Here is a 27157-nt window from a genome sequence, read left to right as displayed (position 1 = left end):
GACCAAGCAATAACACCAACCTTGTAGTCTACTTTAAAGAGTTTGATTGACAACTTCCAGCGTATAGATTGATCACCTTGCGTAGGATATCACACTTCAGTAAGACACATAGAATATTGTGTTCTCACTAATTAAGTAGAGCACATCCGGTCTATAATAACCTTGAAAACAGACTGATTATATTCATATATATAGGATAATCTAAATTGAGTCTCAATAATATAGTTATAAGGATTGAAATCACAAGTGAAGCCCCGTAATAATTCGCGAATAATACTTAGTAGGATTGGTAGGCATACCCTAATACAACTATAAGTATTGGGTGCGAGATCTTTGATATTCAGGCAAAACAGTTGCAATACTATTAGAATATAGACGATCCTTTGGGAGTGAACCTTAGTAAGTTATATTCATAAAGCCTTACAGGAATAAGCAGATTGTAAGCTACATATCCTTAGAGTGAAGTAAGAATTCAACAAGGATTATAAATTGCTGTTTTTCTCAACAATAACATTTGCTAGGAAAAGTCGACGCCTAAGCAAATAACAGTTAATTTGTGATAGTATATTAGCATACCCAAATTAACTTCGCTGCAAACTTTAACATTCTATCTAACCTTATAGCTAATTTGTATAGCTAACTAACCCACATTAGCTTTGTAAGCAAATATAGAATAAATCTGAGTAAAAGTGTTTCTACAGTTGAGCTTAATTAAGGATAAGAGTGCATTAGCGCACACTCCAGAATAAGATTCCAAGCTCACACGCAAGCATTCACGACGTAGAAACAACTGTAGGTGAAGTAGACAATACATACTCATCTATATTTAACAATTTTAAAAGAAAAATTTGTTATTGTAAACAATTCCTGATTGTTTTAACGTTAAGCGCATTAGTCGGTTTCTTCTTGTACCTCTGCTATTTAAATCCTAAAATAGTACAACATCTCATAAGCTTCTTTAAAGAACTCATAGAAAGTTTAAAAGCTTTAAGCTAGCTGTAATGCCATTATTTAATAAAAGTAAGAAAGATGACAACGCTGAAAAGGCGAACACTCCACGTCGAGGACGCTCGACGACGCCTGGAAGAAGAACTCCGTCAGCTGATGCAGCTTCTGCAGGAGATGATACACGAAGGGAGGAACCAATGCCCAACCAGGAGGAACCAGAACAGAATGGTGAGAGAACCCAGACGCCAGAACCAGACAGGGAATCTGTAAGATCCATACCCATGCGAGAGGACTCACCAGACGCACTGATCAGAGACCGATATGTTAGAGCAACACTAGCAGATCCTCTGGGAAATTTCCTGTTCCCACAATTCCTGGATACAATAAGACTTTGTAACCCCAACCTACGTGTGGACTCAGAAATGATGAGGAACTTCTGTACCAACTACACACAGAGTATGAGGGAATACAAAGAGGAACAAAGACGTGAAGTTGAGTTAGAAGCCCAGCGTATTGTACAAGTGGAGAATGACAAACGCACTCAACGACACTTCAGTAACTTCACCAACCAAACTGGAATTAAACCACCAAGCAGCTATGCAAGTAAGAGCACCCTAAGCAACGATCAAAAGCTTAAGTTAGCCAATGGAACCTTCCCTCTCAAGCATTGCTTCAAAGGAGATGGTAAACCACCCTACATTACTGATTACCTATCAGAGATGAACACTGCTCAGGAGTTATGTAACCTCTCAAGATCAGAATTTGAAACCTTTATGCTTAGAACCACAACTGGCGAAGCATATACTACTATCCAGCAGAGTTTCAATCTTGGACTATCCATTGAAAGTGTCTACAATAGCTTACTGCTACAGTATGATATACTCATCAGCCCACAGGAAGCTCAAGCTAAGCTGATAGCCTTTAAGGGAACAAAAGCCATGTCATTCCCTAAGCTTGTCAGTACAATTCAGAATCTTGCCAGCAGAGCCGCTGTTCATTATACAGACAAGAAGGAAAGACAGAATGTATTCAACATAACTGCAGTGGAGGCACTTAAACGTAGCTTACCAACAAATAGCCGCAATATAGCATCTGAAAACCATCACAATCTCACACATGATCTTGGAAGATCCCCTACATATCATGAGTTGACCGCTTCCATGTATCCTAGAACTGAAGACCTAGATCTGGACCTACAGCAGAATGGTGTATCAGCCAGTTACAATGGAGATTTATCGCTTCATAAAAAGACGAACAACACCAACTACTCACATGACAGGGATACAAGAATGAACAGAGACAAACAACCTGCTAAAGTTGCCGCTACGTCAAGCTATTATAAAAGGCCAACAGTTAGAGAAGTTACTGCTAAACCAGCTTATCCTAAAACCTACAACAGAGAAAACAGGGATAATAGAGATAGGCAACCACAAAAGAACACTAAACAAGATTATCATATCTCCTATGGTACATCCAATAAACGCTACTGCGGTGCATGTGGTCAAAACTCCCACAAAATATCCGATGGATGCAGACTACTGTGTGATGACCAAGGACGACAATATCAAACAGCACTAACATCCGGATACTGCCCAAGCTGTCACAAGAAGTATGGCAAAGACCTATACCACGCGCAACACCTATGCCCTGGACGACCAGCAATGATGGAACTGTACCATAGTGGCAAAGTAAGACCTGGTGGTGTGTTTAGACAGGCATATGAAGAATGGGTTGAGGCCAAAGCCAATGGACAATCCAAGGAGCGTGGCAGAACAGGTAGAGTTAACGCTATCACCGTTCGAATGGATCCAAATGACCCCAAGATTTTAGCGGTCGATAGTTCTGCAGCTATCATGGATGAAAATAGGAAAATGTACCTGAACTGTTCTGGCTGTATGTCAAATGGAAACTACGATGTATACATGACAGCTTTGTTTGACTCAGCAGCAGACAGAAATATCATGTCAACCAGCTATTTTGGTATGTTATTTGGAGTACAACAAAATGAGGTTAAGAACCATCTGGAAAAGAGTGACATGGTTCTTGTCAGCTATTCTGGACACAAAATCCCAGTAGCTGGAGAGATAACTCTCATGATTCGTCTCACACAATTCTCAGGCATCTATAGACCAGTACCATTTATGATTGTACCTGAGGAACACAAGAATGTCACACCTATGATCATTGGAATGAACGGCATTAGGGATCTCCAATTAGGGTTGACTTTCGTTGCGGATAACCACCCGCCAGCACCATATCTATACTCTATGTTCCATCCTGGGAGAGTACTAGATAGCCTGTTCTGTTCTGATTATGAGTTACAACTCTGCACAGGGACAATAGACAAAATTGACCCTAATGAAACTCAGACTATAGAAATGAACATCAACCATTTCTTCAACTTAGCTCCCGGAACAAAAGTCATTCTCAGCGATGACCACATTGCAAATGATAGAAATGGAGGAATTAAAATTCAACCTGGACAAACGCAACTGACTGTCAACAACCGAGGACAACTTAGTGGAAGAGCAATGATAACAAATGTCACTGAACATGCAATCACTAACACTGTTATCACCGGATACTTGGAACCAAGCAACCAATTTGTAGTCAAGGAGATCACCACAGACTTTGACTTTACGCAATCATTCCTACACAATGTATCTGTGACAACTGAGCTAGATGAGATTGTACAAGCCCTGGAGCGACACGCAGAAAAAGATACGGCTCCAGCCATCAATCAGATCTCACTAGACACCAGAAACCATTCAGTTCAACTCTTATAGCTACCAAAATACAGCGCCATCAATCTGGTAGAACGATCTTTTCCTTTAGCTGATGGATATATACCGAATCCTACAGCTATAAACAATGACACTCCAGTACCAGGAGTAGCCTTATCTGACTACCGTTCTAATATTGATGAAATTCTAACTACACCAGATCCTGAAAAGAATAAACTCTTTGAGAATAGTGATGACGTTATTGAACTTGGCTTAAAACATATAGCTGAATCTGATAACCTCATGGACTATGTAACAGAACCTACTGGCTACAGTGTGCCTAAGGATCAGTTTGTTAAACCAGAGGATCTTGTGGTGCTGTCAGACTATCCACCAGAGGTAAGACATTATATAGAGGACATATTCCTAAAATCTTACCCTGATATCATATCTACACATTCTACTGACAGAGGTAACATGAGTAAATATCTAGGCAATTATACAATTAGACTAAAACCTGGTCAAACTTTACCCCAGCATAAGAAATTATATTATTTATCACCCGTAGAAAAAATGCAAATGCAATCTATCTTAGAGTTTTTGTTAAAGAACGGCACCATTGAAAGAGCTAATTTGGATGGGGATTCCTATAACAACTATGCAAGCCCAGCATATCTGATTCCAAAGTCGGATCAGGGGAGCTGTCCTCGTTTAATTGTAAATTTTCAACAATTGAATCCATGTCTGCAATCTGAACCTGCACTGCTACCCACAGCAGAAAATTTGATTCAGTCTCTAAGGGACAAATTTGTGCACAGTAGTAGTGACATGGCTAACGCCTTTCATAGTATAACGCTAGAACCTTCTTGCAGAGACCTAACATTGTTTGCAACCCCCTTAGGAGCTTTTAGACATGCATCCTTACCAACCGGCATTAAGACTTCACCTGAAAGTCTATCACGCTTTATGGAAAAGATATTACACTGGGAATTGGTTTATGATGATAGTGGTAATGTTGTAATGGAAGGTGATTTAGCCAAGATGGTATACTCACCTATCCCAGAAGTCCAACACATTTACGATGATTTCATTGTCTCAACTGAACTAGCTAAAACTAGATCAGAATCATTGAATATACATTTTAAGATTTTGAAGAAAGTTATGGGGAGAATACACACGCATAAAGGAAAGATTAGTTTAAAGAAATCACAACTTTTTAAAAGTAGGGTAAATTTCTTTGGGTTCTTCATTTCACATAATTATTGCTGTGTAGATCAAAGGCGAGTACAAAAACTCCTAAATATTCCCATGCCTACTGATATTACTATAATGAGATCTTTTATGGGAGTACTACAAAGTATGCATAAACATTTAAGATTTGATATTATGGCTCCTACACATATTCTAACTTCACTTACTTCTACTAGAATAGGTAAAACTTTTGTCCCAACTCCAGAACAAAGACAAGCATTCGAAGACATTAAGAAAGCTTTAGCTTCAGGACCAATTTTTAGCAAATTAGTTAACTTATCTGCACCTAAGATTATCTTATCAGACGCAGCCGGCACCTCAACTGGCTCATATTCGGCAGTCTTAGCGCAAATAGTGACACCAGAATTACAGGCTAAAACCCTACCCCCTGGGCTAAATTTCGATGACCCTGTACACCATGTTATTTATGATAATAGGTTACCAATTTTACCCCTACCTTTGCAGAATGAAGGTGAAAACATTAAGGATTATGCGAAGCGTATGTCTGAAGATGGACCACCTGAGTTTGAATATTTGGCTAGTAAAACTTTGGGCTATCCTGAAGACACTGTACACAATAGTCTCGGGATATCTTTACAATTGCTTCTAGAACTAAATAAAGTTCAAACACCTTTGACCACTATCCTGCAAAGAGCATCAAAAATTATACGTTCTACGATGTTGAGACAAAAGTATATTCAATTTGTATTTAATAATGATAGGGATAAATTCTTAGAATTTATTCGCAAACTAGAGCATGGATATGTATATCTAGATCCGCAACAACTCATATTTGAAGCTCTTAGTGTAGCTATGTACCGCCCTGTGATAGTTATCACAAATATAGAGGGTGTCAAACCTGTCACTCAACACTGTTCAGACAAAACAAAACCCCCTTTTGTATTTTTACTATATGGACACAAAGAGCAACACATAGTAAGACCCGCAATGGTTTCATCAACCAATAGCTTTAATTTAAAATCTTTAGCGTCTATGTTTGAAATTATCGCATACACCTCAAAGAAAATTACCGTTGCTGAGTCAAGATTACATATCATAGACATTGAAATCCTAGGAATTATTTATGCAGCAAACTCGTTTAGAACTCTAATAGGTCCAAGCTGTGAATGTACTTTGTTAACAGACGCAAAGTGTGCTTATTATCTCTTTAATCCTAAAGCATTAACAGCCGTTAATAAATTGAAGAGATGGAATACCACTCTGTTGACTCTAATACCGAAGCTAACAATGTCTTTCTTAAGAGGAGAAGACAATTTGGCAGATTTCTTAACAAGGGCATATAAGGCTACTTTACCAAGCATTAAAAAGGTAGCCCTACCTAAGTTTGTTAAATCTGGGTTTGAAGATAACTTACCCCAATATAAAGTTTGGACTATTGAGGAATGGACACAGTTCATTATGGATAACCCCGACTATTTGGGTTATGATGAACAACCCCCACAGCCAAAGCAACAAAAACCCAAAATCACCATAAATTCACTTGCCGCAGAACATAGAGTTATAGGCAAAGTACTAAGACCTTTGGAAATCCTAAAAGAAAAGATTAGTATAGAAAATATAATTGCAAACCAAAAAGAGGAATACTCTGATATTTACACACGTTGTCTAACCTCTAAATCAAATACCTACACTTATAAAAGACAAAACTACGAACTTAAGGACACGATTTTGTTCACAAAAGTAAAAGGAGATTTAAAGGTTTATCTCCCAACCAAACTATTACCAGTATTAGTATGCTATACTCATCTTTTGTTAGTACATAGTGGAGAAATTAAAATGCTTTTGAATATGCAAAATTTCTTCCACCCTAACCTTAAGAAATATGTTAGAAATTACACTAGATCTTGTTTAAATTGTCAACTTCAAAATTCATCTACAAAACTAGAACAAGTAGGAACTTATAGTACAATTTCAAGACCTTTTGAATGTGTAAGTATTGACTATATACAATCCTTGCCACCATATCGTAGTTATAACCATATCCTCACTATAGTCTGCCAACTAACAGGAATGATTCTTGCATATCCCATGAAATCACTCACATCCCGTGAATTTATAAACAAATTCATGTTTTATTTCTATCCTAATTTCTCCCCCAGACAAATATTGTGCGACAATGCAAAATCATTCTTAGATAAGCAAAATTTAATATTCTTTGCTTCTATTGGCATCCGAGTTTTGTATTCTACTGCGTACTTTTCACCCTCTAAAGGATTGGTGGAAGCTAGCAACAAAGTAATAAAATGGCCAATCATTAAAATTTTGGCGCAAGACTCAAAAACCTCATGGGTATATCTACTACCGTTAATAGTCCGACAATATAATTGCACTAAAATACCAAAAACTGGATTCTCACCCATGGAATTATTATTCGGGACACGTAGCTCCCTGTCTAAATTGTTCTTTGGAGCAATAAAACCGGATGAATATCACCCTGAAATAGCACGCACAGAAGCTTATGTGCAAGACCTCTCAGACGGTATACAAGAAAACTTGGACATTTCAGCAAAAGCTATTGAAAAGGGAAGGGAGGCAAGACTAAAGTATATTAACAAAACCCGCATACACAAACAATTTGATATAGGAGATCTTGTCTTGGTTAGAAATAACACTATTACACCTGGTGTTAACCCCAATCTTAGACCTATCTATCATATTTCACCCTATAGAGTTCTAGATGTAAGCCCTAACAGTTGCACGCTTGAAAGAATTTCTGACAAGAAGACTGAAATATTTAAATACTCTTTCAACGAAATCAAAAAGTTCAAGCCAATTGACGAACATTTTGACACCCTCCCAGAGGAAATAAGGGATATTATCACAAAGCCTTATAATAAACTCACAAATCAAGAGATAGCCACATTAGTTAAAAATGACACACTTCCGCTTATATTTCCGGTTAATTCAAAAGATCCACAACCAGGAATACGCGCACACTCACCCTTAGAAACACGAAAAGAAGCGTCACAAAATAAGAAACCATTAGATTCTGATTCGGACATAGAGGACTCAAGTGACGACGAGGACATGACACTCGATTCCGTATTTATTACCGGAGGTCGACGACTTAGGAAAATAAATGATAGACATGTCAGATTTCGGAATGGCACAAGTTCACAACCATAATTTACATTTCCATTTACCCTGTAAACTTGTGAACAATATGATAATATGTTATTTTAATCTGATAACTAAGTTATCATATTCATGTAAATTTTCCCACTCAAGGTTATATATTCAGTGGTAAAATATACATCTTTTCTCTTCAACGGGGAGACCAACTATATGCAATATACGTCGACTAAAGAGTCGATCCCTTCAAAAACACTTACATGAAACAAATTTTTGCATATAGAGAGTTTTGAATCTGTATAGGCAAACAGAGTCAAACAATTGATACAGATTGTACATAAATGCGAATATTACAAATGTTAAATACGCACCCTAAAATATACACAAAAACTATTTAAAACATTTAATACAAATTGTACAAAGTGCACAAACATAGCAGTACTAATAGGCAACCTATATATATTCGCCTTGAATCATGATGAGTTGATTAGTTATTAGAAACTATAACCACTCTACATACAAAAAAAATATGTCAAAAACTTTAATTATAACTTCGGACAGGAAACGCCCACTCAGAATTTTAGTAGTAGTAAACAATAACGATAACTTAAATTTTACCCTGAAATTGAGTCAGTTTACTATAACATATCCACAAGTGAGGAAATCACCAACCTTGTGAAGTACTACAGTTATCACATAACACGTAAGTCTTAACAGAATATTTTACAAAAGTTATAAAATGCAAACTAGATTCCGAAAGCCTATGCCTAGATCACAACGGGTTCTACATGAGACCTTCGCAAACCTAGTAGAATATTGTTATAACTTGCTTACGATGATTAAAGAAATGTTAGCGTTTAAAATTAGTTGTGGAATCAGCCAACCTAGTCGTATTGTACGATACTTGCACTGTCGTATACTTAGAAACACTTATAGAGACGCATACAACCGTTTGGTTACACGGTATAGACAGCAAGAGTATAGAAACCGACAGACTATAACAGACGAATTACGGGCAGTAGCACGCCAAATAGAGAATCTGAGAGACACAGTCCTTCTTATTTCTGGTCATTGTACTCTCCCCACTATCCACGAAGAGTAAACTAGATTACAACTGATTCTTATAATCTGAGTTCTAAACAAAGACGTACGGACGTATCCTAACGATATAAAAGTTTTGCATATGATAAAACCTCTTGTACATATGTGTATTGATGTAAAATATTTATATTCTCATATATCTCTATGTAATTATTGAAAACGATAGGAAATTAATCGCATAAATCATAGTAGAGATATCAAAAAGAACATAACAAGAAAGTTTGTTATTTATACAAGTTATCATAAACCAAGTGAATGTAAGCTAAACTAAGCACCTTGCAAAAATAAACTTTAATTATGTATCTAACTAAATTAAGGAACAGACAATAATACTTATAGAGTAGCTACGTAAACGGGAGTTGTACACAATAAATACTAAATCAGTAAATAACAGTGTATACGCTACTTAAAATTGCTATATTTATTTAAAACAAAAGTAAATAATCTTTAGAATGGTATAAAAAAATTTTGACAAATATTTTTCTTTGGTGAAAACTAAAATTTAAATCAATTTTGAAAACAGAACATAAATTTTTATTTTTACAGTATTGGGAAAACATTACGATAGTAAGAAGTTTTCTGACAATTTAACATCTTAGTTAATATAATTTGGACATAAGCTGTACATTGGCACATAATAAAACTTCGAGATTGCTAATACGATTAATCAAACGCTAAATGTTGAATTTGTTCATATAAAAAGCGCATAGCCTAACAACAAGCCAATGTGAGCACAAAAAAAAATTTTTTTTTTTAGCTCTACTTGTTGGAATTCAGACTTAGTTTTAAATCCAAAGGGACATAAGAACATTTTACCTTGAGACTTTAAACTTTATGACCATTGTATCGAAATTTAAAAGGGGAAAACCTTTTATTCTAAGCCTTACTAATTAAATAAAACTTCCTTAATGAGATCATCCAATCAATGATATTACTTTAATTACTTGAGTTACAAACAGCCTTTACATGAGTTCTCTTAAAAATACTTGAATAAGCGTATTTAAATGATTTTGTCTAAACGTCAGTCTTTCGGTCTACTTAGATATTGTTTTACAAACAAAAAAAAATATATATATGCTATTTACAAGTCCTCTCTATATCACAGCACAATTAAAATTCACGATTAATGCACAGGGATGGATATAAATGAAATTTAGAGAAAAGGTACTGAGTTGCGAGTTCGATTAAATATCTATATATACATGACCCTTACAAGCTAACAAGAATGAATATACTGCGATATAAGGCTGCAATTACCGTTATTAATATACTATTGAAAAAGAAAAAGGATTAGTTCATTTACGAAGACAGTAATTAAGAATTGAATGAAGTTTTAAAAATTATGGGCATAAAGAAAATACAACCTTATAATCATTTCCTTACATACTAAATATCCTTACAGACTAAACATATATGTACATAATATAATGGCAGAAGTGTAAATTAATGTTTGGTTTTGTACAGTATAAAGAGTCATAATGTCTAATAACAAAAGTCTTTAATTCATAGTGATTACTATTTTGACTAGTTACATAAGAATAGAAAATCTGTAAATTTAGTCACATGTTGTCTAAAACTGGTCATTGTCTTAAAATTTGTATGTCATAGTTTCAACCAAGCTAACAGCGCCACTTCACGGCGTGCGTTTAGGGAACATGGGACCCCGACGTCGAGGGACTCCCTCGACGCCGGAATCCTCTGTCCTGTTGTTATCTGAGGAATGCGTAGCTGAGTTGAAGCTACTCTCCGCTGATGTTATCTCTTCCAAGATAGCAGGCGTTGGAGTACGCATGGAGCGGCGCAAACGTTCTAAACTGAGGACCCGCAGTGGAGTGGGATACTCGATTTCATCAGTCACCGCATTAAATCGAATCGGCGGAAGATCGGGGTCCTCGATATCGTCAACCAGTGGAACTAAACTGGCCGAATCCTAAAATTAAGAAAAGGGACGTTATTAGACAACCATATTAATAAAATGTTCACAAGAAAATTTATCAACGTTAATCCATATATGATTATGAGTCAATTTTACTAATACTTTATCTAAAATATTGCTATTAACTATTAGGAAGAAATTACACCATAGTTAAAGTAAAGTTATTGCCTAAAAGCATAGCTAGCTGAGCTAAATAGCCTAGTCTAAGTTACGTAATTTTTGCAGCGAAGAAATATTATAAGAGCTTATCAAACTTACCACAGACAAATCAGCTGCAGAAGGAGATTCAATGCGACTTAAGCACATAATAGAGCTCAAGGAAGAGCTGTCGCTGGATACCTCAGCTGTCCTCTCAGAGCTGACTCGATTACACCTCCCCATATTGGTGTAAAATTGTGCCAGGGGGATGGAGTTGGTCGCCTAAAATATAATAGATCTTATTAGTTTAATCGCAATACCAACAACGAGTCTAGGAAAATCAGGAAATGAGAATGCCTAAAATCCTGTAAAGCTATATGATTAGGTAGCAAGTCAACCCACTTTATACTAGAATTAAAATCTTAGATCGGTTCAAAAATGCTTATGCAACCATACATTTTAAGATTAATATTCTACCAATAAAAGAATTTTAGTTGCAAATACCTCTAGATACGTGTACAAATATACAGCCTCTTTCTGAAAATTAATAGAAAACTAAAGCATGGACACTTACATGTAAACGCTCTGTTTGATCCACAATCAACGGACGGAAGCCAGGACTTCCCGTCGAGGTTTCCAAGCCCACAGGCACACTTCTTCCAGTAATCCGATCCTCAGGGGCAGACAAACAGTGTACGGCAAACAGGCCAATTCTGGACCTCACTTCTGCTGGAGTCGATGGACTAGCAGAGGGAGCCTAAAACAAAAGGAAAACATTAAAGTCTTGATCTAACATTTAAACCCCAATGAGAAACGTACGGCACGAGCAAACTCTTAACTTTCCCAGAGGGAAATAATATTAGGTTGCTACTTAAGATTTTAGTAAATGTTAACTGGTATCTCAACTTAATTGCGGTAACCGAGCAGATTTCTCTGGCGACATAAAACGACGACAAACGGTGAGCGATATATATGGAAGAGCCGAAAGTCAATGTTGAGGAAGTGAGAATAGGACAGAACAACCATACACCAACATGATGCTTTATTAGACAAAACGGGTGGCTAGAAGAAATTATACAAAACAAAAAAAAAAAGAAATATACAACAGAAGAAAACTCACCTGTGTATCCGACAGAATATCATCAGTCTCAGAGGACGCGGCTTCATACATGGTGCCCGACGGCTCCGCAGTTGGCGACATAGCCCCAGCTCTAGTCCTGTTAGTCCTGTTACTGCAGTGGAGAAGCTCAATGGTCCTGACGCCTATGTTTCGGAGGCGCGTACATACATCTCTTATCCAGCGAGCCAGCGACCTGTCTGAGGTGTTGTCAACACGTGTGAGAGTCTCAAGCCCTACAGCGCCGAAGAAGACCACTATAAGAGCACATGAAAACAAGCCAAACCCCAACAACATGTTAATTAAGCCATCCATGTTGAAGGTGTCCAGACTCGTCTTCTGGTCTCTCCCCAACTCGGCAGACCCAGAATCACCTCCGGCAACATCGTCACCAATGTCACCGCAGGAGTTCTGCATCACCGAATCGAGGAGAGACCAGATGATTTGTATCGTTCTACTAAGCATCAGTGAGAGATGCTCGTTGCCGAACATCTCCCCTTGATCCCTTTCGGACTCTACAGTACTTGTGCCCCCATAGTCATCGACATCAGCAAGGCTTGGCATCCCAGACTGGTCGCTGTACACTGAACTCGAGTCGTCTAAGGAATTTTCAAGAAACGAGGAATTGGCGAGAGTGGCCGCAGCCGCCCTCATTGATTCCTCGAATCTTTCCTTAATATTCTGATGCGCGTCCAGGCTGTCAGGCACATACATTATGAGCGAATGTAAATTTAAAATAAGAGGACTAGTGATTCTGAAAGGCAATATAGTAAAGTTAATTTTATGAAAAAGACTGTACACACGAATAATTCTTTTGTATTTTAAGCAACTATGGTTGAACCTCCTAACCATTAAAACTTTGATTTATCATCTAAAAGTAAAATTCTTTAAATTAAAGAATATGTAATTAATTTTACATGATTCAATGCTTGAAAATAGCTATCGTTAAGCTATTCAAACATTAAAAACTTTATTTTATTAGATTCAATTAAGTTAAAGAATATGTAATTAATCTTACATGATTCAACGCTTAAAAATAGCTATCGTTAAGCTATTTAAACATTAAAACTTTGTTTTATTAGACTCAATTAAGTTAAAGAATATGTAATTAGTTTTACATGATTCAACGCTTAAAAATAGCTATCGCTGAGCTATCAAAAACATATTCATTATGATGTATCAAGCAGTTAAAACTTATGTACTAGCTAAATCTGAATATCTTCAATGATGTTTTAAAACACTTTAGATAAAGCTAGCTAAATATAATTTTTGTAAGCGACCATTTTTTTTATATAATATGGTTGAGTTATTCGTAACGTAAATAATCTATCAATTAACGTCATTATAATTGAATTACGTAAAAAGAAAATCTTATTTTTAAACCTATAGTAAAATTGTTTTAGAAGATTTGAATCAGGACTCAAATAAGTTTTGATTATACAAAGGGAACCCTATAATCAAAAGTTAAAACGAGTAGAATGATGGAATATATCTGTGTCATTATAAGTTTTGTTTACGATGAACGAATTTAACTTTTGCAGACGGAAAACATAAACAAAACAAGGTACGTCAATTTACTTGCTGACTCAGATATGTCCTATCAAAACTACAAATATTATATAGAACAAAATTGTCATATATTGAAGATGTACCCATACTGCTTCAAACCCACTTTCGTTTAAAATACAGTGATAAAGGTCTTATCGACGAAGAAAAAATAAGATTCTTAGGTCTTAAATAATGGCTAACGAATGCAATAATGGGCACATCAACAATCTATAACATAAAAACATTCATATAAAACAAACGGGTTACTATATTTTATCACTTTTATATAAATTCTCTTGGAATTTAGCGGTAAAATTAAACACTCGAACGCAAGCTCCGCTCGCAAGGACAATTATTATATAAATGAGCATAATTACTGGGCCGCCAGCTTTTTATAACCTCGCTCAAAGCCAACCCCTATCACTTTTGACCGCCCAAACATAAACAAAGGGTTGACAACTTATTGTTACGTAAAATTTAATTACGGACGTCGAACGATATATTTTATAGATATTAAGTTTAAAAGGTACACTTGATAGCGACGTAATGTAAGATATTAGTCTTTAAAATGATTAAAATTTATTCATGTTAAAAATAACATAAATACAGCTAATACCAACAATGGTATAAACCATATGTACATATACAAAATATACAAACAAAGGGTTACCAACTTTTGTTAGTAAAATCTTATATTTTTACATATATACGAGTAATGTAACCAAAGAAAATAATACGATATGTAAATACTAATTGTACTTATACATTTTTATATATAATATTGTTTATATTCAGGAAACAGTTATATTTAACAGAAATAGAGATAACTAACCAATCCATTATAGGTCTATCTGTAACGAAAGAATTTCTAGAATATCCCAGGGATAAAAGGATTAATAAAAGATTATTAAAACTTCTTTTGTTTAGATTACCATAGCCAGGATACCCCAAGGAACCGGTTGGAGCACGCGCACTAACTCTTTTTAGGATCTACCATGGACCAGCCTGGAGATAACCTAGATGATCATGGAGTATTGGAGCCCTACCACCACCCTACCTTGGACGGATTGCGGTTGTGTTCCTGTCAACACCTTGACACAATAGACGAGAACAACAACATCATCACCACACCAGAGTACGATGGATTCTCAGAGAACCTGTCCATCACCATCAGGAATTTCTTGTTAAATACAGCCCTGACTACCAGAGAAGATAGTAGAGTGGAGACCGATAGTAACACCAGCTCCAGCAGCACACTGTCCCTCTCTACCGATGACCTCAACCAACTCTACTATGACCTGGAAAATCACTCAATCACCTTGGACGAGAATGGAGACGAGGTAGCACAAGTGGACGCCCTTGGCTACATATCTACCTCACCCCCAACCTCAACCTACACTTCGAACGAGAGCACTTCACCACCTAGTTCATCATCAGAAGAAGCTGAACTATCCAGAACTACCAACGCAAAAACATTTATTGATGTGACAAAGTTAGATAAAACTAAACCCCTCAAGAAAAGAATGTATTCTATTTGGGAGGTTTATCATCTTGTATACCCAGCTATGAAGATACGCAAATCATACTTTCTTAATGGAAAGCGTATTTAACTTAGCTTGGAATACATTTATAGTTTATTATATATGCCTATATACTGGGACTACTAAATTTTTTCTTTTTCTCTTTTTTCTTTTTTTACAACTTACCCCCATTGGAGATGCGATCCTCAATTTTCAAATTCTTTGAACGTACATATGAGACTTTTACAGAAATGCTTCGCATCCACAACTATCTATCTATGCTTGATATAAAATCAACACTATATAGATCATATTATGAACCTTTGATTGACACGTGCCCTGCAATTAACTAGTAGCACTCAGGGGCAAGACACAATTACTTTAGCTAGGCCCAAGGCATTATTTGTATCAATTTATGCATTCATAGGCCTGTTTCTACCTATATGACACCACATATGGGTAACGAAAGCCTATTCATGGTAATCTGTATGTGATTTGCTAATAGTATATGTTTATTAAAGATATTATGTTTATAGTTAATGTAATCATATAAACAACCAGTACATATATGTATGCCTACAACTATGCCTGATTTACGTCACATATTAACACACAGATATTTAATTGCACAGACAAACACTAAAATCCTGGTCCAGAGCTAATGTTATAGCATGTACCTCTTGAATTTATTCAGTTATTTACTAACTCTCCTACCATCAACTTCTCTTTCTGGCTTTAAAAAGGTAATGACTTAGTTGTTTGGCATGCATTGTAGTTTAAATTTAGGCCCCTTAGTACTTAGCATGAATTGAGCTCAGGCCTTATGTTAGAACTCTAACACTTAGCACAATTCACTGCTTGGGACTTAGGGCACATTTCTGTCCTACTCTACTTATAATTTTAACACTTATCCTGTAAATATTTCCATACTTAACTTATGCACTTGTGATATAAATACACTTTATAAAAACATTTTCCTTCCTTAATACTTAATATACTTATATGATTCTAATCGAATATCAAAACCAACCATTTATTCTTAGGTTAAAGCAACATAATACTTCGCGTGGGTCTTTTGTTGAGCTTCCACCAGCTCAACCAAATTCGTATTATACTTGTGGGAATAGAGGGTTAAGCATTCTAAATAAGCGAACCGACGATGAGAATGTCTATGTGTATTGCATTAAAATTAGGTTTTAGTAGTACTCATAGAAGAGCGGTCTCCATACCTAAATATGGACAAACGCCCCATTCGCACACACAGATTTTAGTCATGGGTTTGTTTTGATCTATTTTATGAATTATTTTCTCTTTGAATAATAGGTGAGGAGCCGCTAGTACATATAATAATGATTTAAAAGTTAGATTTAAATCATTAAAATTATTTAGATAGATTTCAGCACTTTAAAAACACTAGCAGATACGCTTCTAAACCATCTATGGGCACTTTTAGTCTTAAAAAGGAAAGTAAAAAAAAAGGTGTTTTAATTTTGTTCTAAAGGTGATTTCTTTTTGGAGGGAGCAGATACCCTTCCCCAAAATAGTTATAAACCTTCCCTGGACCTACAAGAAGCTTAACTGTAAAGGAAAACATATCGGTTCAGCAGTTAGCAAGATTCCTCGCTACAGACAAATAAAGCGTACTACTTTATATTATAGTATTAAATATTCCGACTATCATCCAGGGAAAGTAAAAATGAATATACTGTGAGTACAAGGTAGCTGCGCATCTAAAAAGTATAGATGGTACCCAGCCGTTTGGCTCCGTGAAAAATATTCAAGTAAGAAGATTTACAACCCTTAGATTATTCTTAGAGGTTTCATATACTTCACACCCAGGCATTATCTATCTATCTATTTAATTTACCATCTATCTATCCAACTATCTAATTCACACGTTACTAATATGAAATATTCTAACTGATATAATTAAATATAAATGTCCTTGTTAGAATAAGTTTCATATCTCATACCCTAAATTTGTTTTAAAAACACAGAAAACCTCTAAACATAGAAAGGGATGGGATGTAAGTAATGAACTCGTATAAAGTAAATAAAATCATATTTTGCCAATAGTTTTTATGGATTAAGTAAATGCTTAAATAGAGAATCTTTCCAAAGATTAAATAGTCGAGAAAATCCTATTTAGACATTGCTGTACAGACTAACGTATAGACGGACAAAGTAAGTTGAAGAGTAATCTTACAAATAATAAAGAAGATAGCCTATTAAAACATTTTTTTACCTACATATCAATATCCCTCTTATTGTTCATGAGTTGCCAAGGCTTTCCCCCCACTATAACTATTAATGTCGCGCATCTGACAAAGCAGCAGTAAGAACCATATTTAACATTTTTAAATTATGATGCTGTCTTAAGCTGAGATTCAAACCTAAACCGCTACGTCTATCAAAACATTATTGTTTGTAAAGTTTAGATATATTCTATGCAGGAATCTAAGGGGATAAATTAATGTAGTTCTGCAATGATAAAACACCAAATTACTCCTTCTGCAGATTACAATTAGTGGTTGAAACGCTTGTACACTTTATAAACCAACAAATCAAAATTCGCTAAAGTCACCAAAGTTAATAAGCTAACGAACAAGAAAACTTTATTATAAAACTTTGGGGACTAGTGTAATAAACAAACAACCCAATGTCCCCTCCCTCCCTGGGTACTATGTGTAGGGTAAAATAAAACCAATATTTTCAATTTACATCAATCATTCTTTCAACTTTCAAAATTTGTTATTTCTATCTTACTCAATACTCACATTAGACTTTTTATTTTTCCATCTTTCTTTTGTCTAATTTCTTTTCTATAATTAGGGTCGGTCCGTACGTCCGTCTGTCCGTAACGGTTAGCTCTTTTCGTTAGTCTAAACAGGTTAAAGTTGTCCTATCGACTTTGCATGGTGATTCCTGTAGTAGTTCGGTACAATTTAGAAAGGGTAGCAACTATAATCGTTACCAGAATGTCCGTACGTCCATTTTAAGTATGTTGATTTTTAACTTTTTTTAACAACTACTTTTTATGTGATAAATTATCCGCTTGATCTGATTTTTTTAATACTGATTCCTTTAACAACAAAGTACAATGTTTTAAGTGAAGCATCTCTACATTCAAGTGTAAAAATGTAAGTATGCCCTTAAACATTATCTTGTATCTAAGCAGATTTTCAACCAATTTACTTCCAATACTGTTTAGACTTTTATATATTTATATCATGATTATTCAGTTCTAACACACTACAAGTGTTAATGTTCGTTTGTCCTACATTTTCAGTGCTTCGCTTTTATGGATGTTGTCATCCTTGTTATCTATATGTCTTGAATACCTTTTTTTATATTTTTCAAATTTCAACTTATGTATCTACCTATATTTTCTACCAATAACTGATGTTTAGTAGGACGAATGGTTACAGCCCAACATGTAAAATCCTCAGAATAAAAAAACTCAAGGCATTAGACCAGGAATTTTTTATCGTCCATGTACATTGTTAAAAAAAAAAACACAAATTGATGTCATCTATCTGTCATTCTAACTAAGCATGTTTATATCTTGAAGTCATATTTGTATAGATCTATTTAAAATCCCTGTAAAATTAATCGGGTATAGCCCCTTTCGTAACATCGCACTTTATGGGGCGATTCTTCATGTTTTTTCACAGTAGCTTTTCTCCTATTTCTAGCTCCTCCGGGGGGCTCTAACCCTGCGGGGCTAATTACCTAACCCTGTGGGTCAATCACCAAACCCAATATACCCTAACATAACCTAAAATAACCTATTAAAAGCCATTTTAGAAATACCACTAATCGCCACATATGGGGCGATGTTACGAAATCTACAGACCAGGTAATTTTGTGTATTATCAATATCATTGGAGTTATACATTGATTAAATGGCTATTGCCTTATCTCTTTAGATCTTGGGTTTATTTATTTAGAAAATATTTACCTATTCTATTAAATTCAAAAGGTGTTAGAGGGGAAAGAAAAGAAAGAGAAATGAAGAGGATGAGAGATAGATAGATAGATAGATAGATAGATAGATAGATAGATAGATAGATAGATAGATAGATAGATAGATAGATAGATAGAGAGAAAGAGAGAGATAGAGAGAGAGAGAGAGAGAGAGAGAGAGAGAGAGAGAGAGAGAGAGAGAGAGAGAGAGAGAGAGAGAGAGAGAGAGAGAGAGAGAGAGAGATAGAGAGAGAGAGAGAGAGAGAGAGATGATGCAATTTTCTTTTGAGAATATGATTAACTTGGCTGCTATTTGAGAAATGTGTCTAAATCTACATATAACGATTATTCTGCAAATATTTTTGTCGGTGTGTGCATTCGTCAATTCTGACATGATGAAAATTTTATTTCAAATGCCATTGCCCGTCTGTATATCAGAAATGGTTTGTTGCAATCGTGTTTTATTCGCAAGCTACTAAAGCTATCATTATTTTTTTATTCTTTGTGAAGTTTCATATGTCCAAGAGCATCTACTCTATGATTTACTTTATCCTTCTTCTAAGATGTTTTAAGGTGTTTATTTTAGATATAAGCCTTAGGGTGGCTTAAAGCTGTTTTAAGAGCACCTAGATGCTTGAGGCGTAGTTTCTAGTATTTATATACTTTGCTATTAATGGTTGCTGTCATTCTTATTTTAAAAAAATAAAACTTTTTCATGTCTGCAAAAATGACAGATCTTTTTTTTGTCGTTTGTGTCATTTTGAAGAAGGATTTCATGTAAGTAATGGCCAAAAACTAAGAATTTTGTAAAATGTTTAAAACTTTAAAACAAGGAGAATAGCATTTATAGAAATTAATCTTAACATGTCAGATAGCTAGACACACAAATATTAAAAATTTACATGTTTACACTGTATTATAAAAATTGTTCTCTTATCTTCCTAAGAATCCTTATTCTATAATTAATAAATAAAAAAAATGTCAATAAAGCTAAGAAATCATCATAATAATAAATGATTACACAGTTGCTACTTTGTCAAAATTTTACTTAATTATTACTTAACTCAGATTACCTCGTACGGGCGGGATTGCAGTACATGACTTTTCGACTTGATGTCAAACGTTAAACTAAAGTCAAACTTACATAAACAAACTTAATTTTAATCATGCACATTCTTTTCTTTTTCTCTCTGATGTAACCAGTAAAAAGACATGTAATAAATTATTTAATTAAGTAACAAATTCATTTTTCCCTTCGCTTCGCAATCTTTAAAATCTTTCATAGCATTAGTACACTCTTTGTATTTCTTTTTTCCATTTTTTTTTCTTTTTCTCAAACTCTTCGATTTTTTATTCGGAACGTTAGTTTTTAAGCTTTCTTTACTAGATACAGTAAATTAGCACATAGAAGGAAAGGGTTCAATAATATTAATACCAACAGTTATTTTCTATAATCTTTTCTTTTTCATCTTTTTGAATGTATCCAACTCGAAATCAGCGGCTTAATTTAATTTAATTTAATTTTAATTGTAATTATAATCACAAATTATGGTGAACCAGTAAGGAGGGGGGAATGGGGAACGCAAATGACGGGAGGCTTGAATGCCAACCAGCACCAATGAACCCATTGAAATGACCTCAGGGAGGGGGGGGATTAGGGAATAGGGATAACAGTAGTCACGTCGGGATTATTAATGAACTAAAGTCTTTTTTGGAGTGGAGTACTAGTACGAGCAAACTAAATAAGTCTTTTATTAGGAATTCTCGTATAAATGGTTGAGCTTGACCTAAACGAAATTGATGATAATATTGATATATTAAGAGATGAAGTTAATGATGCAAATAGAGTAATTAACATAGCAGATAACGATGTAGCCAATATTCATAACCTCATAAACAATAGTATCAATGAGCTTAATAATGATATTCGCCTTAACCTAAACTGCCAGGTACTATATGGTACTAACTATACAGATTTTATAAGCGATCTTAATTTACCCACCTGCAAATATTACAGCGAAGAAGACATTAAAAACTTTCTTAACTCGACTAATACAAAATACTTATCCACCTTCTCTATAAATGTGCAGTCTATTTTGAGTAAATTTAATGACGTCACACTTTTCATAGATAACATAAACTCGGGCAATTCGAAACTTAATATTCTAGCTATGCAAGAAATTTGGCACTCGTTCGATCTTACCTTTAACGGGTATCAGTATATAAAGAATAATAGGAGGTCAGGGAATGGCGGCGGCGTAGGTTTTTTAGTCAGTAAAGGAATAGCAGTAACAAGAATAAATGACGATGAATTTTTTAGAGATAGGATTTATGAATGTCTCACGCTAAGTATTACAATAAGTAATCAAAAATACACATTACTAAACGTATATCGACCACCAACCACCCCTAATATGACTAGGAGTACAGCTGTCAATGAATTTCTATCGATACTTGAAGCACACCTCGACTTTTTGGACAGACATAACACACCAGTAATACTATTTTCGGACTTCAATATTAACCTATTCAAGTTAAGTCATCCTAACTCAGAAGCAACTTCGTTATTTAACAGTCTAATTTCGAATGCTTACGTACCCACGATAAGTAGAGCTACAAGAACTACAGACAACACATACTCTTTGATTGACAACATCGCATGTAAAAATATAATTGGGAAAGTTGACCTATGTGGTATAATACCCACAAATATATCAGACCACCATATGATAGTTAACTTAATACAAATAAAAAACCCACCTAACAACAGTCATAAGGCAAAACCAAATTATAAAAGATCTTTCAATAACGAAAATTTAGAGAAATTTAGGACAGCGCTAGCGATTACGGACTGGAGAGAAGTGATGAATGAAAAGGAAGACGTAAATAAAGCGTACGCAATTTTTATAGGGAAATTTTTGAAAATACTCGACCAGAACATACCTAATAAATTAGTTAACAACAGAGAGAGATCCACACCTATGAACCAACACTTGACCAAAGAGCTTAAGAAGAGTAGACTTAAAAAGAAACAATTATATTTAGCACGTAAAGACTCACCAGAGGCTGCAGAGAGTTATAGAATTTTTAGAAACAATTTTAATAAGGCTAACAGAGCAACCAAAAAACTTCACTACAGAGAGAGAATATTAGATGCTGGAGGTAATTCTAAAAAACTTTGGGACATTTTAAAAGACACTATGGGAACCAGCAAGAAGGACACACGGATAGAATACATAGAAGTAGGCAACGAGAAAATATATGATGACACTGAAATTGCCAATAAATTTAATGAATATCTAGCCAACATAGGTCGGAGTTTAACACCACTTCTACCTAAAATTAACAGTAGCACATTTCAGCATTATCTCCCCCCCCCCGGCAGAAAGTACATTTTTCATAAGACCAATAACAGAGAGATTTTTACTAGAATTAATAGGCAACATGAAACATAAGAAAAGCAGTGATGACAATGATATAAGTTTATATCTGGTCAACTTTGTAAGAATAACAATAATTAAGCCTTTACTACACATAATAAATTTAAGTTTTGCAACGGGGACAATGCCAGACGGACAGAAAATAACAAGGACAATCTTAATCCATAAAAACGGACCATTTTATTACTTAGATAATTATCGAGGAGTATCTCTCATAAATAGTTTTTCTAAAATTCAAGAAAAATGCCTTTACATCCAATTAATGGAATTCTTACAACAACATAGATACTTTAATAAACTTCAATATGGATTCCGACCCGGTAGATCAACCTTTCATGCAATATTACACCTAGTCAACAAGATCACTGCATGCCTTGCATCCAGCAGAATTGCAATGGTTGTTCTGCTGGACGTAAGGAAATGCTTTGACATGTTAGATAGGTCTATCTTACTAAAAAAGCTAGAGAATCTAGGGGTAAGAGGTCATGCACTTAAGTGGTTTAAGAGCTATTTTAAAGACAGACGACAAAGAGTTTTTTACAAAGGAGTTAATTCTAGCAGAACTGAGTTGATAGACTGGGGGGTGCTTCAAGGATCGATCTTAGGCGTCTTACTCTTCCTTATTTATATCAATGATATAGATTCATGCTCAGACACTCTATTAAGCTATTTATTTGCGGATGATAACTGCGCGTTTCTAGAAAGCGATACGCTTGCCAACCTTATTAATCTAGCAAACATTGAATTACCAAAACTATTAGCATGGTATAGCAGTAACAAATTGTTATTACATCCGAAGAAGACTAAAGTCCTTATCTTTGGATTAGCAAGAAATGAACGTTTTTTAGATAATATTAATTTAGGTTTACTAAGGGAATTTCCAGTATATTTTGACATGAATGATGAAGGACAGAATGACCCAAGTAAAATAACCAAATTAACTCTTACCCCCAACGAAAATGAAAAGTTTTGCAGGCATTTAGGCGTTCTCTTCGACAATAAACTCTCATACAAATTTCACTTTGATAATTTAAGAATTAGAATCAGTAAAATTATATTCACAATGAAAATGATGAAAAACCTTTTACACAAACGGCATCTCATATTAATATATAATTCTTATTTGAAAAGTCTGCTGGACTATTGTTCCCCCTTATTTGTTGATTTGCCAAATGCGCGTACCAAACCTATAATGAATTTACAAAAGAAAGCAGTTAGGATAATCAGCAGAACCAATAACAGAGCGCATACGAAGGATCTTTTTATTGAATTAGGCATACTACCATTTAAAAAACTTGTATTATTTAACACGGCCAGATTTATGTTTCTTTATAGGAATAAAAAGGTACCCGCAACATTTGACAACACATGGAAATTAAATAGGGACACGCGAACTAGAGGGCTAAGGAACGATAATGATTTTAGCATTCAATTCACGAATAAACAGTATATCAAATCCCTCCCACTCTTTTCCTTTCCTAACGTATGGAATAAATTACCAGCAGACATTAAGTCTTTACAGGACAAGAATCTTTTTAACAGGAAACTCTTCTTACACCTTCTACTATCAGAATAATCATACCCAAATCTTAATTTTATTGGAATACAAATACTAACTTTAACCAAGCAGCTATCAACGATAATTAAGAGTCCGAATTGACAAAATTACGAGAATTTTTATACCATTAATATTTCAATAGGAAACCTTTCTTACACCTATTATTATCAGAATAATTACACCTTAATATTATTTTACCATAATACGAATATCAATATTAATATTAACTAGGTAGCTATTCACGAAAATTAAGAACTGGATTGATAATAACTACGCGAACTTTCATATTTATCTTCCTTATTTTATTTAAATGTTTTTCCTGTCAATCTGGTCAATCAATTCGAACAGACTCGATCGAATCATAGAGCAACGTCGCAATTTCTTTTGATTTCTTTTTATCTTAACACGAATATCGACATTAATTTTAGCCAGGTAGCTATTCACGATAATCAAGAACCCGAATTGACAATAACTACGCGTACTTTCATATTATCTTCCTTATTTTATTTAAACGATATTTTTGTTATCTGGTCGCAATTTCTTTTTATCTTAATACGAATATCAATATTAAAATTAACTAGGTAGCTATTCACGATAATCAAGATTCCGGATAGATAATAACTACGCGAACTTTCATATTACCTTCCTTATATTACTTAAATGTTATTCTTATTAATTTGATCAATCAATTCAAACAGACTCGAACTAATCATAGAGAAGCGTCGCATTTTCATACATAATTATATTTACGTAAGTCTTACGCTATTTTAAGTCTTTAAGTTTTACACGTTTTACGCTATTCACACAATTTTTATTTATAATATAGATAATTATCCAAGTATTTTATTAATAATAATTCTTTGCAAACCGATATCCAATTAAAAATTTTTTCCATTACGCACGAACAGACTTTAATGAATTATAGAGCAACGTCGCAATTATATTATTCAACTATATAACCAAAATAAGAAACAAGCTATTCAGATTAATATGTTATATATATTTGTATTTGTAGATTGCGTCACAATTGTAGGAATTTTACGGTAATTTTCATAGTAATAATAGAAATATTTGTGCATTTTTGACTATATACTGGCGTTTAATAATAGCAGAGGTAGATAAATTGTTGACATATAGGTGAATAATTAATCGAGGATCTCAACGCTCATGTTGTGAGCCTTCTCGACGGCGACCTCAACGTCCGAGTCGGAGTCGATGGTTATGACTGACGAAGCTTGCCCCTCCTCCTCTTCTTCCTCTTCCCCCTCCTCTCCCTCCTCTTGTTCGTCACCGGGGAACTCGTCCTCGTCCTCCAGATCGGTCAGATCATCGACTCCGCCTGATGAAGCATTCGTGTCGACGGACCAATCGGGCTCGTAGGACCAGCGGTCGTCGTCCTCATGATTGGCGGCAGGCTCGTCCTCGTCGCTGAGATCTACAGTCTGCTCGAGGTTGAGTGCAATGTCGAACACGGTCAGCGCCATAATGACGCTTTCCTTGTAGCCATTGCACCTGGCCTCGAGCAGCTCCAACTGTTCTTCGTTCTCCTCGCGGGATCGCTGGGAGGATGGCAGAGACTCCTGCAGCACTTGGAACAGGCCGACCCCCTCATTAAAGAAACGGATGGCCTCGTTGTTAATGATAGACTGGAAGCCGGACCGGTACACAAGTTTGCAGATCTCCTTGAAAAATCTCTGCAAAACTTGTCCGCTTCTGTACCAGCCCGGCATTAAGTCTGGGTTCAAAGCAGGCTGCTGCGCTAAGAACTCTAATGCATGGGGGGCGGCCGGAACCAAGTTGTTTATGTCGATGGCGTTGACGACAGCGTTGTTGTTGACGTTAACAGCAGCGTCCTCTACAGGATGCGGGTCCGCATCTACTGCCTCGGCTGCGGCCAACAACTCTCGAATGTTCCCAGACATCACCAGTATTAAGAAATCAACAATATGAAGCGTAAAAGTAAATATAAAATTAAGCGTAGGATTGGATTAACTTAGGATGTGGGCTTGGCAACGGTCAGTGAACAATTAAACGGAAATGCAATATCTTTGTCGGTAGGAATTCTTAGCAACATAATAAGCCAATAAAATAATTGATATCCCCCACCCCCAATAAAATGCATCTTTATTCTTTGCGCAAATTTAATTACTACCCCTTTTCTCTCTTAAATAAACAGTGGTCACGTGATGATAATTGCGCAAAGGGACTTTTCCCCTAAGATCATCAACCTCAACCCACCCCCACCCTCATATATAATAACCCATCCCAACCTAGCACTACACAGCTCCTAACACTAACAGACACACGCGAACACACATCCATTCATACGCACACACACACTTAGAATATTAATTACACCTCCGCAAAAATTTAAAGATGATGAAATGTATCTACGCGTGTGTCTAATTGTTTGTCTAATTGTTTGTTCGTTTGTCTGCCTAACCCGATCGTCGGTAAAACTTTTGTCGGCAAACTTTTGTCGGTATGTCTAAAAACACGTGGGGCCTTCAAACAATAAGAATAGGATTAATAAAATAGTAACGCAAACAACAAGGATAAAATGAGTCAAATGAGCACGCCTTTAATGAATAATTAATTTGACATTTTTACGCCAGGTTGGAAAATTAAGAAATCTTCTCGGTTAAGCTTTACATCTAATTCTAATAGTTTACAGACTTAAATCTTACAATGTTCGTACCATCTAATAATGCCTTATATATTCTGCTATACTTAATACGTAACACTTATTACCTGTTTCAAAAAATTTTCTTAAATTTTCCTAAAACTCTCGTAATTAATCTAAATGTTCTTACAAAAC

The 27157-nt window shown here is 35.2% G+C and overlaps 2 protein-coding genes across 3 annotated transcripts in view; one reads left to right on the top strand and one right to left on the bottom strand.

Moving 5' to 3' along the window:
- Positions 1 to 27157, top strand: part of Sh (Potassium voltage-gated channel protein Shaker) — a 543641-nt gene that overhangs the window by 94604 nt on the left and 421880 nt on the right. The gene's annotated exons all lie outside the window — the stretch shown is intronic.
- LOC145334374 (uncharacterized) lies at positions 11255 to 12799 on the bottom strand. Its single transcript, XM_080179828.1, has 2 exons — positions 12311 to 12799; positions 11255 to 11947 (listed from the first exon to the last, which is right to left on the bottom strand). Exons 1-2 carry the CDS (start codon positions 12797 to 12799, stop codon positions 11735 to 11737), a joined length of 702 nt encoding a protein of 233 aa, XP_080035954.1. The 3' UTR covers positions 11255 to 11734.

This window comes from Acartia tonsa, chromosome 12 (assembly GCF_053477335.1).
Source record: "Acartia tonsa isolate MP-2025a chromosome 12, ASM5347733v1, whole genome shotgun sequence".
In the NCBI taxonomy this organism is placed as follows: Eukaryota; Metazoa; Arthropoda; class Copepoda; order Calanoida; family Acartiidae; genus Acartia; species Acartia tonsa.
This window is presented reverse-complemented; position numbering and strand designations above follow the sequence as displayed.

Coding starts and splice junctions, on each gene's coding strand:
- LOC145334374 (XM_080179828.1), bottom strand. CDS start 12,799: ATGTTCGGCAACGAGCATCTCTCACTGATGCTTAGTAGAACGATACAA. Junction 11,948..12,310: donor ATATTCTGTCGGATACACAG/GTGAGTTTTCTT, acceptor CTTTTGTTTTAG/GCTCCCTCTGCTAGTCCATC.